Here is a 12140-nt window from a genome sequence, read left to right on the forward strand (position 1 = left end):
CTTTTCTCTGGAAACGGCAAAGTCCTCAAGGAAACTCTCCTCAGTTTTCAGAGGGGGAGAATGAGGCACCAGTGGAAGTGAGATTTAGCAGCTCTGGGAAGCAAAGAAGTTGAAGAAAAAGTGCAGCACCTCCAACTCCTGCCCCAGCACTCTCTGCTGTGTCTTGGCTCCTCATGGACACAGCAAAGGGGGCTTTTCCTTCCTGAAGTGGAGCCTCACTGGAGTATTTGGTGTACAAATGATGAAAAGCCCTGAGCACGAGCCTAATTTGGAAGAAGTAGAAATGGTCTTTTCTCCAAACTAGCAGTTTTGGGGAAAAATAGATGAGACTGAGACCACTTTCCTGAAGACACTCACTGCCTACCATAGACAAAAAACCCATCAGGACTCTCCTGTGTCTTTCCTCTTTGTTCTGTCTCGGTGTGCTAAGCAAGTGGACTCTCCTCTGAGATCTTAGGGTCTGGTGCAAAGACATCCTGTTCCTTTTCATCAAATACAGCCATACAACATACAAACCACCTATCCTCTGTTCTCTTCTACTCTGACACTGCCCAAATGTCAGGCAGACAGGAATGAAGTACTGTCAGATGCTACTCATTAACAGAAATACCATCAGTGGCAATGGCCACTGATAGAACATCTGCATTGGAAACATTGCAGAAAGTTTTACCAATACTCACTCTACATGTCCTCTGCTTGGGAAAACCGTTCACATTTACAGCCCAAAGTCTACTGACCTAAAACAGGACAGCCCTTGAACTAAGAAAGCTCTTCAGCCACCACCATGTTGCAACCATCGAGTGAAACTGTCTTGACATGCAGATTAGGATTAGATTATGCATATTTGTTTCATCAAACCTGGAAAAATGTCAGTTGTTGCAATGAAGAACTGCTTCTTGCCGAGAAAAGAAGTCAGTCTCCTTGTGAAGGTGTGCTGTTCCAAATGCACTTTCTAATGCATTCTGCCCTGGTGCAGGAGCTTGTTCCTCCAGCTTCCATAGCGGCAGCAGCTACCCAGAGGTTGAGCAGCTTGGACAGCGCAGCTGCTGAATTCATCCCAAAAAACCTAGGGTTTGGATCACACTGAAGTACCCAAACATGCCCATTGAAGTATCTGCTGTAAATCAGATCTGTGATGAAACAGACGATTTTTATTTGGCAGTGTAATCATTATTTGGCTTAAGTTTTGTTAAAGTCTGTTGCAGAAGTGAAGACATGATTTATTGGAGGGTGAGCAATTCCAGACTGAGCCCTAAGGCCTGTGGGCCCCTTGGGCCCACAGGGCCTGTTGGCCTCTGTGACAGGGGAAAAATTCCCAGTTGTGGTGCAGTAAAAATTCTCTTCTGACATTAAGGTGTTCCAGGCAATAATGAGGTTTGATATGCAGAATTGTAGCTCTGATACTTTAACCACCTTAAGTCCAAGATTGTTTACATATTTTGTGTGACCTGTAATGTCAATTAAGTTGTGAATGCATAAAAGTCACTGCTGTAAACAATAAAGGAGAGCAACATGATAACCACATTGGCTCGACATATCGTCTGCTCTGTCCAGCCTCCTATTAATTAGGGACCCCCTTTGTTACAGAAGTCAATTTTTGAGCATAGCAAGTTGGAGAGACTTGAAGAAATTACAAAAAGAAAAAAAAAATTTGCTCTGAGAAACGCAAAGTCACTTTGGTCAAAGTCTGGTCTATATCACGTCAGCGAACTCTAGATGTTTCACTGGTGCCAGACTGAATGTTTTGCAAAGCTACCTCCTCGTGTACAGCGACTGCAGCCTAATAAAAACCTAAGGAAATTATTATGTCTGTGAAATAACTTATGAAAAAAAGAAATAAACCACCAAAGGCAATAGTGAATATATGGTGTGAATCAATTACATGATCCATGCATGGTTAAGAACAAGCAGGGATGCTGATGAGCATCTGAGGGTAATTGGGGGAAGATACACACTTTCCTGGAGGTATTTACATTGCATCTGAATAAGATTTGTCAATGCAAAAATGTCAAATGGAAATGGTACTATTTTATGAAGCAAACACAGAAATCTCTGAAGAACTGCATAAAACTTATTCCTTAAAGGTCTGGATGTTTGAAAATGTGGTGGTTTAGCATGAATGTGAGGAATTTTTTTTTTCTAAGGAAGTTCTAGTATGGATTGTGATAGACAGCTTGGTTGACAAATGAGAGTGTTTCTACGTCTCTGGAAACACAGTCTTGAATCACAAGTCCCAAGCGACTTGTCCCTTTCCTTTCTGGCTGGAAAGGAGGTAACATCACCTTGTGAGTCAGGGTTTGGGCTGGGTCCCCCGGGACCAGGCCTGCCGGGCCTCCTGGAGGGGGCCCTGCCTGTGGGAGAGCAGTTAAGGCTGGCTGGGTTCCCTCTGTCCCTTCCCTGTGGCTCCTCCAATGGGGAGAGGAGGAGGACTGCAGATTACAGATCGGTGGTGTTGGCCCTGCACCAGAAGCCTCTGGTCCAAAAGGAGGAGAGACTTTTTGAGAACTTTTCTCTGGAGCTCCAGGGAGCTGATCTAAGTTTGAGTTGCTTTAGATCTGACCCGGAGTGGAGGAGGTCTCATCCATCAGCGTTCCTGAGGATGCGCTCTCTCTCAGTCCCCCTTCTCCCCCTGCCATCACCTGTGGCCTTGAAGTTCTGGGAGTCCGCTGGAGAGGAGAAAAAACCAACTCTGGGCAAAGACTTTAACCCTTTTCCCTCCTCCATGGAAGACAGAGTGATTTAGAATGTAGAGAGACAGCATTGAGACAAAGTCAGTGAAAGAACTGAGAAAGACTATTGGAAGATGGGATGGAGGAAGTGGACATTTTTGACCAGACTTCTCTAGATGAGAAGTATGGGGAAAGGGACTGTTTTTGTAATATCCTAATGCTGCTTGGGGGAATGCAAGTTCTAGCAAAGGCTTGTGTGTATTGATATACATGAGTTTTAATTGAGAATTTTGAACAGAATATGTCCCTGGCTCCTGGGAAAGAACAAGGAGGTCTCTATTTCTTTTGAAATAGAAGTGAATTTAGAGATGGAAGAGAATCCTTGTTTTGTACTAGAAAAGCATTTTTAAAACGATATCCCAAACATGTGGGTCCCATAAACAGCTTGGAAAATTGTTATATGGGTGAGACTGCACAGAATCTGCAGAAATTCCAGGCAGTTGCAGATCTGTGGCCTTGATAGCCACCAGACCTTTTTTTGTGGTGTGTTCTCCATACCTCTAGAGAGGCTCTTCTCCCAAGGTGATGTAGGATCATGTTTAAATGGTGGAAACTGACTGAAAATCATAGTTTTCTCTCTGTATTTAGTGGGAAAGTGAACAGAAGGAAGTGTAGGGGGGAGAAAGTGTTTGAATGTCTCATTTTTTTCTCTCTCTTTTTCTTTAGTGTATATTAATAAAATCTGTTTTAACTTTTAAGTTGTGCCTGTTTTGCTGTTTTCTCCCAAAGTCATATCTCCCAGCTGATAAACGAAATTTGGCGAATGTGAACCCACAACATAAAGACACTTCTAGCACCACAAACTAAGCCAAAGCCACAGGTCAGAGAACAGAAGTGCTCAATTTCAAGGATAACAAAAACGCAAAGAGAAGCCCTACACAGCTGGCAAAAACACTCACACATACTCAGAGTAAAATATTGTGAAATATTCTGTATGTAACTCAATCAAATTTTAAACTGCAGATACTATTTTAAGGTATTCATGTGAAACCTCCAGAGGTCTGAGCCTGGATGATCGGACCCGAATTTCCTCAAGACTCAGCTCAGGTGACTTGAGAGAGAGAGGCAGCCTTGATCCAATTGTCCAGAAACACAGTTTTAATAGTGTTAAAGCAGCCAACAAGAAGGTATACAGTGTATGAGGAATGAACTGAAAAAAGCCAACAAGAAGGGGCAAAAAGCAGAGGCTAGCATCAGACAGGGGTATTTATACACTCTGGTGTGAGGAGAAGTTAAGGCGGGGTCTGAGGGAAGGGTCCAATAGAGGAGAACCATTAGGGTAATATTAAAATTTCTGCACCAAAATCAACCCACAATGACACAAAGAACTAGGAACCCTCAATCAATAATTTGCATATTTGAACTAAGGGAGCATGGGAGTAAGTCCCATGCTTACTGTACTTACAAAGGGGTTTCCCCAGGCCATTAAGGTTTTTCCCCAGGTTTTCCTCTTCCCTGGGGAAACCACTCTATATTCACGCTTTCCAGAATGATATCTTTATTACAGCTGTCACTGAAGCATAAGATCTCATCTTAAAGATAACAGTCGGTGTCAGATCACAGTAGCTGCCTTTGAGCAGACCCTGAATGTTCCCCTCCTTCTGTAACTTCTCCACCGTCTGTCTTCAAAGCAGAAATCACACACATTTTCCAGCACTCCCAGGAATATGCAAAAAACTGATTACCAAATCAAATTATTTTTCTCCCAGTTCTGTAGGCTGGGGAATAGCTCTCAGGACAAACTATTTTACTCCAGGATTGTTTTCTTTCCTTATCATCACTCTTGGGAGACTTTGATCCCTGAACTGCATTTGATATCAATATAACCATCTACATAATATCACTGCAATTACCAGGATGCTGATTAATACCATGAGTTCACATCCTCACACCAAGGATTGGATTTGCCATTTAATCCAGAAAAATGTATCTGAGATTTATTTTTTCCCAGTCCTATGCAAAGGTGCCTAATTAGCTTTCAATACTGTGAAATGAAAAACAGAGCAAAGATGGTTTTTCCTGTATTTTGTGTTAATGACTTACCCTTAGCAGCATATCTATTCTGCAAAAGCTTTGGAAAGCATACAAATTAATGACAGGATATGTACCAAAAAAACTATCACAACTTCAGCATCTAATTAGCATTATGTGGCAACATTCACACTGATATCCCGTTCACCACAATTTTCTTTGCAAGACTTTATTTTCCACTTCCAAAGTAACATTAAGCAAGACAGCTGCTCTGACATTCCACGCATCAAGCCATAAACATTTATCAAGGTGTCAACAGAGAACAACACTTTTAGGTTGTCAATATTTAATCTGCAGTAAAATTAAATCACAGGTCATTAGACCCTGTTCATCAAGTCAGGAGTTCAGTGCAAATGCTGGGCTGGATGTCAAGAAGCTTCTGAGCAAAGCATATGGAATCTTCTGCTGCACTTGACCATGGAAACCTCACACAGTATCTGTCTATGCACCCTACAGATGCACAGCCCACAGTATACCTCTGTGTTTTTAGGAACGGGCTGCATCATCACCATCACTCCTGAGGAATCACCACACTGGATTGTGGGCAGACAGCCTTGACCCCTTCACTGATGTGGCAGAGTCCAGCACAGAACAAAGGGCTGTCATTAGCTTTCAGTTATGGAAATATTTCCATGAGCTCTGTCCCAGGGAACTTCAGGTAACATGCTAGGAAAAACTACACCTGCTAACTGAGAAGCTCTGCCCCTTGCTGCCCTTTCTCATTTGAAGGCCACTGGAAGAGGAAAATGAAAGTATTTATGATCCTCTGTTCCATCAGAAACATGATGTGGTAGCCCTCCTTTTAATTAAATGACCAAAAATGGCACATCACTGTGCAACCCTATTTTTCCTTTACAAAGGAGGACCAAAACCATTTCTGGGCTATTATAAAAGTCTCAGCCATCAGCAGTGCAGAATAAAAATGCTCATCTTCAGGCTATTAGAACTTCTTCCATTTCAAAGACTTCTCCATGCTGTCTAAAGTTTAACAAACAACCTGATGGAAGCTCCTTCCTCACACTACCCTGGGAGAAGCACATAAAACCTGTCCTTTGGCTTACTATCAGCAGGCGTGCCTCCATACCCTTTGTGCAGCTCAAAAATGAGGCAAAGGAAGTGGTGAATGCTGAAGCAACTTGTCTGACCAGGTCTAAAAAGATGACAAAGGCTTCTCTGCCTTACAGCTGTAGCATTGCCACATGACTTCCCTTTACTCATTTAATCAGTAATAGGTAAAATACCAATTACTTTCACTAAAGGAAAATTTCCCAACCCACAGCCAAGAAAATCCTTTTGCTTTTTCCACACATTCTTTGCAGGTAAGAAAAAGAGCACTGCAGTTCTTACACTAGCACAGACCTGAGAACAGAATGTAAGTGCATACAGCTCTTCCTATTTCCCTGTTCCTCATATTTCTCATTGATTTATGTTTGTTCCAGTTCTCTCTTTAATGGGCTATTTTCTTGCAAAACTTTCCCCTTCACAGCACATTACTGTTCTTAATGAGAACATTCCTAAACAATTCCCATTCAAACTTCTGTTCACCACAGATAACTCACAAGCAGGTATCATCAACCACTGCCATCACCAGAAAGTGCCTGGGGAGCTGCTATAGTCTTTGGAAAGCCCTCTTGTCAGAATATCAGAATCAATTCTGCCTCTCAACTCCATGCCCTTTCTTCTTTCTTGCAAAGTTGAAATTCTTCAATGTTATAAAGTTTCCAAAACATAATTAGGTGACTTAATTATTTGTGGGTATGTTTCTCTTTTGCAGTGTACATGTGGTTGTACTGTAATTTTCACCTACTATCACATAGAGTACGTGCCTTCCAATTTGATTTTTTTTTAACCATGTCAAAAAAGGAAAGCCAGACCTGCTTTCTCTGCCTGTTCTGTTAATCTGCCCCTGTCCTACTTACTGCCCCTGTGTCTAATTTGGCATAAGGTGACACACATCCCTGGCATAGGCATTTACATTTCTGCATTACTGTGGCTTGGAAGATTATATTATATTATATTTTTTACTTAGATGTGTCCTTCCTAAATAGGCTAATGGAGGAAATTTACTCATTTCACCACTCATTTCATTTCATGAACCTCAATATGTTATCATTTGCTTTATCCATTTCTGACATCTCTCCTTGTATCACGTGTGTCGTCTCTGGAAGTTTTCTACTTCTGAAACTTACTTTATTCTGATTAATCTCTTTGAAATAGCATCACATTTGTTATCAAGACTTCCACACAACTCCAGCACTCAGAAGCAGCAGAAATGTAATTGCTTGTGAACTCCATAACTAGTTGATGTGAATAAGGCAGGGAGACAGCAGAGAAAGCGGGGTTCGGGGAATTTAGATCTAGTATCTTTAAGCATGATCCTGTACAGTGCTGGAATTTCAGAAAAAAATATTTCTATAATAAATATACCATTTAAAGAACCTTAAAATTACTGAGAACACTAATACTACAAATCAAACCTCACTCACATAACCACCCCAAATATCGTCATCATAAAAGGGAATAGCTGGATTATTCTCCATAGTAGTTCTCAAAGCCTGGCAAATCCCACTGCAAAGGAGTAAGGGAGAAGCAGACAGTGGCTTCCACTCTTATTCAGTCAATGAGATCCACACAGTCTTTCACTTTTCAGAGACAAGACAATCTGCTAAATTATATATTCTGTAACAGGACAGAGAATGGAAACCAAAGTAATAAAATCCCAAACAGATGTTCAAAGTATCTAGAAGGGGAAATGGGAATTTATATAGAAATGCAGTTTTATTAGAAGTCCTCTGTTATTGTTACTATTTAAGCATGCTAATGCAAAATGTATTTATTAAAGAACAACCCAATTCAGAAAATTGTTTAGGGAACTCTCAGGAGTGCAAGCAACACAACTGTGAATGATGCTGCAGCTTTAACATTAAAAAAAAAAAAAAAGTATGAAAGCCTACATACGAACTTGTAGGAAAACAGGAAGAGCAGAAATGAAACAAAAAATTACTAAAATTCTATATGGTTATTTTTTAATTTAATACTGGAGACCTGGGAACACTTCTGTGACTTCTTAGTTTTGTCCAAGAGAATGATTTCAGTAACTGTGGGTGCAGTCCTCCAGTCAGCGCTGAGGAATTTTGCCTCTGATTTGAGTAGACTAAACCTGGCACATACAAGTTGCAGCTGCTGAAAGTTGGGAGCAGGACAAAGGTGCAGTGCTTTGGTGAAAAAAGGCAGAGAGGAACACCTTTGCTTTGATCATTTCACATATAGGCAAATCAAGGCTCACAACTTTTTGGGGTTTTTTTCCAGAATTATTGCTGCTTTATTGACTAAAATCTCAGTTTCAAGTATTTGTCACAGAGATTTCTACTTAAGTAAGAAAAACATTAAAGACCTCTTGCTGGAGTATTAGGAATATGTTGATCTCTTTATAGAAAGAATTAAGTCTTCACGCTCATAGGATGTTTACACAAAGAATTAATGCAACATATTTGAAAGAAATCAAGTCTAAATTTTATAATACATTTTAAAGTCTTGATCACTATGAGGAAAAAAATCATCAAACATAGCTGAAGTTAAACAGCAGTAAAAGGGAGAATTCTGTTTGTCTGGACTTCATCTATTTGCTAATAAACTGAGAAACACACAGTTAGTAAGACCTGAGACAGCAATGATACAATCAAGAAACTGCGAGAAATATACTGACAGATAGATTGGGGCTTCAAGCTATGGCAGACAACGTGAAGTTGCAGGACACACACGAGGGGGAAGGTGTGCACAGCACCAGGAGGAGGAGGGATCATGCAGTGTCACATGCAAGGCTTGTGGCGAGAGACTAAGGCTTTTCATGCGGTTTTCTAAGTTCTTCTAGGGCTTTTTGGCTATTTTGTTTTGCCTCGGTTTCGCTTCTTTACAAAATTTCTTTACTTTGAAGTCGACCCCGCTGCTGTCCCAGTCCCGTTTCTCCTGGTGCTGCCACAGCACTCTAGTTCTGCCTGCGGCACGGCTTCTCGTGGGCTGCTCCAGTATCCTGCGAGTCGCCGCCTCTGCGGCTGCCGGACTGCCGCGAGACCCCGGGACCGCAGCCGCCGCTCTGCCCGGCGCCCGGGACCCCGGCCTCGGCCTGCCCCGGCCCCTCACGGCGCTCCTCCTGCGCCCTGCTGGTGCTAGGGAAGGCAATAGCATGGAGGCTGGCCTGCTGATGGGCCATGTACATACGGCGCCGCACCAGCTCGCTGCACTGGTCGGCAGCCACCTCAATGAGGTGCCTCACGAAGGCGGCCGTCTGCTCCTCTAAGAACGGCTGCACCTCCCTCGCCAAGGCCTCCTCGTGCAGCCCATAGCGGCACAAGCAAGCAATGATCCTGCCCTGCAAGAAGACCACGTCCCACCAACAGTCTCCGCACAGCACCTCGTTCAGCCACATCTCTAGCGGCCGCAGGAGCTGGCCGTGGTTGCGGAAGAAAAGCGCCCAGGTCTCGGGAGAGAAGCCCGCCACGCGGGCCTGGGGCTGCGACTCCGCGGCGCCCGGCTCCTCCTGTCGGCCGGTGCTCTGGGACACCGAGGGCTGCGGCACAGCCATCTCCACGAAGCCCTGGTCAGACGGCGTAGGGGAGATGATGGTGTGGATGGTCTGCCTGCACAGCGGGCACGAGGGGTTCTTCCTGGCCCAGCGCACGATGCAGGCCCGGCAGAACTGGTGCAGGCAGGAACCCACGTAGGCGATGTTGTCCGAGACTTCGCGGCAGATGGGGCAGCTCCACTCTGCCATGCTGGCAGTGGTTGCAGGCTGGGGACAGCTGAGGAACGGGAGCTGCTCGCCCTCGCTGGTGTCGCACTCTGTGGGGAGGGTGAGGCAGGAGTCATTGGCTGTCCCAGGGAGAGGAGGAAGGAATGGCCAGACCCCTGGAGCCATCCTCCTGGCTCCATGTGTCCTGTCACCCACCCAAAGGGCACCCAGGAGGCACAGCTCACCTTCACTTGCCTGCCCCAAGGGCGGGGAAAGAGTGTTTCTGCTTTCAGTTCCCCTGCCTGCAGGGCGGGAAAAGAGGAGTGAAGGCCCCGGGACTGGCCCTGGAAGCTTCCAATGGCAACCACCCAGCACTGGAGGATGCATCACCTTCTCTCCTTTTTCACTCCATATTAATTCCAAATAACCGGCGTGAGGGTGGGGGAAGAGGGTGTATAACATTTTACCAGGTGGAGAGATACATGTCTAGCATGGTGAGATGTTGAGATTAGTGGGTTTTGTTTTGGCAGTGTACTGAAGCATACCAAAAAGCTTTTGCAGATGACTGGAACTAATGCCACATCCAGCTCTTCAAAACAGCAATAATTTAAAAGTTTCCGGCTAAACCACAGACCTGCAACATGAAACAATGGTATTTTACTGGTTTTGCTGTGGTGGTGTGTTTTTTAGACAAGAGCCAGGTAAAGTTATGTGCATAGTGGTTTACAAAAGTGGCTAGACCTAAAATGGGAGTTAATTAGCATATATGTAGATACTGAAGGAGAGTTGTGCTTGAGTAAATAATTGTCAGAATTAGCTAATTCTACACTAACTTTGCCTCCTAAGCCAAAGTACTCATCAGAGGAAGTTCTTTCCTACTTACTTTTGTGACCAGGCTGATAATTTTATGTTTTCTAGTACATTAATTAGCCCTAATAGCATCTAATATGAGTTAAAATCTAGGGATATGCTTGAGGCACACTGCAGATTCTGCTGGGATCAGGGGAGTCTTACCACCAACATTAAATCAACTGTCAAACTGCCAAATCAGAGCCTGTCTGAAGTTTTGTTTGGAAAATGGTTTTCTCTTGGTAAATGGCCCTAAATATTTTGTGTCTGGAAGTCTTACACCAAATGTACGTCGCTCTGGCTTGAAAGTGCCTGTTTTAATTTCCTGAAGTAATTAGATCATCTAGGATAGACGGAAATACTCTGTGCAAGCCCTGAGAAAATACCAGTTTAACTTCAGTCCTGCTACTATATCTCTAAACCTCAGAGACATAGTTGCACATTATTTCTGTAAGCCCCTATGAAACACAGAATATAATTATATTTTCTTAAGGAAGGCAGTAAACAAGCCATAGGAATGGCACTCTTGAAATCATATTCAGCTCTGCTGAACTAAAATCAAGATTTTAGTGTTGATTTAGAATTTTGAATATAACGTACAATGCTTCTTTCTCCCTTTCAGCAGCAGGACACATTTCCTGGAGAGAGATAAGGATCTTCTGCTCCTACAGTCATTGGCCCAGTGGAAACTAGTGGAAATACTGCCACACTCCTGACAGATCTCAGACAATTTGTCATTATCATAATAAATAATGAATATGAAAGTTGTGTCTTTCATGAAAGTTTGCTACCTATTACAAAAGTAACTGTTCATGTTCTGCTTAAAACCAAATAGTTGCATTAAACTTACATAAAAGTAGAAGTGCAAGTCTAGTACACCAGTAGGCACAGTTGATTTATGCTGGGGGGGTGTGTTGGTTTGATGACCAACCTGTAAGGGGAAGGAAGTGCCTAAGAAAGAAGAAAAAAAAACTCCACAGCATCACATGCAGAAACAACATACAATGAACTAACCATAACCCCCTTTCCCCAGCCCCCTGTGACTGCTGAACATCATGAAGGTAGACAAATGTGAAAGAAAATTAAGCTTGGGAAAAAAGGCAGGAAGTGGTGAAAGGACGTTTTAAGATTTGGTTCTAATTCTCATTATCATACTCTAATTTGATTGGTAATAAGCAAATTCCCCAAGCTGAGTCTGTTTTGTCCATGAGATAGCTGTCTCCTTGCTCTTATCTTGACCCACAAGCCTCTTCTGATATTTTCTTTCCCCAGACCAGCTGAGGAGGGAACTTGATAGAGTGGCTCTGCTTGGCACCTCTGATCCAGCCAAACCGGGTGGTCAACCCACCACAGGTTTTCACCAGTGAGCAGCCTTTTGTCATTCCATATGGTGTCATACTGCCCATGGCTATAAGCACACCCACCACAACTGAAATGCTATTTTTGCACCAGTTAATAGCCTTTCTCTTCCCATGTGTCATGATGGTTTCTGTCAGACACTGAAATGTAATTGGTTTCTTAGTGCCCTAAGGCAGGAAAGGCACTTAAGGAAACTGAAAAGACTGGAAATAGTTCTAAACTCAGAAATTTTCACATAAGCTTTGTAATTCATTGAGCTGTCCTGGAGAACCAGCAAAAGCCCACAGAAATATGGCAAACTAGCTGATATTAAAGACTGTGTCAGACTAGCTTTCTCAATCCCTGTGTTCCTGACACAAATTCACCGGGGTGCACCACAGTTCTCATAGCACCAGTGCCAAGACCTGCTGTTCTGCAGAAAATGAGGTAATTGAGAAATCCCT

At 43.2% G+C, this 12140-nt stretch overlaps 1 protein-coding gene across 1 annotated transcript; it reads right to left on the bottom strand.

Annotated features, from left to right (window-relative positions):
• Window positions 1-8745: 8745 nt before the first annotated feature.
• On the bottom strand, window positions 8746-11421 carry LOC136374242 (uncharacterized). Its single transcript, XM_066339547.1, has 3 exons — window positions 11189-11421; window positions 10035-10123; window positions 8746-9599 (listed from the first exon to the last, which is right to left on the bottom strand). The coding sequence occupies exon 3, from the start codon at window positions 9529-9531 to the stop codon at window positions 8746-8748; it is 786 nt and encodes a 261-aa protein (XP_066195644.1). The 5' UTR covers window positions 9532-9599; window positions 10035-10123; window positions 11189-11421.
• Window positions 11422-12140: the final 719 nt, after the last annotated feature.

This window comes from Sylvia atricapilla, chromosome Z (assembly GCF_009819655.1).
Source record: "Sylvia atricapilla isolate bSylAtr1 chromosome Z, bSylAtr1.pri, whole genome shotgun sequence".
Classification (NCBI taxonomy): Eukaryota; Metazoa; Chordata; class Aves; order Passeriformes; family Sylviidae; genus Sylvia; species Sylvia atricapilla.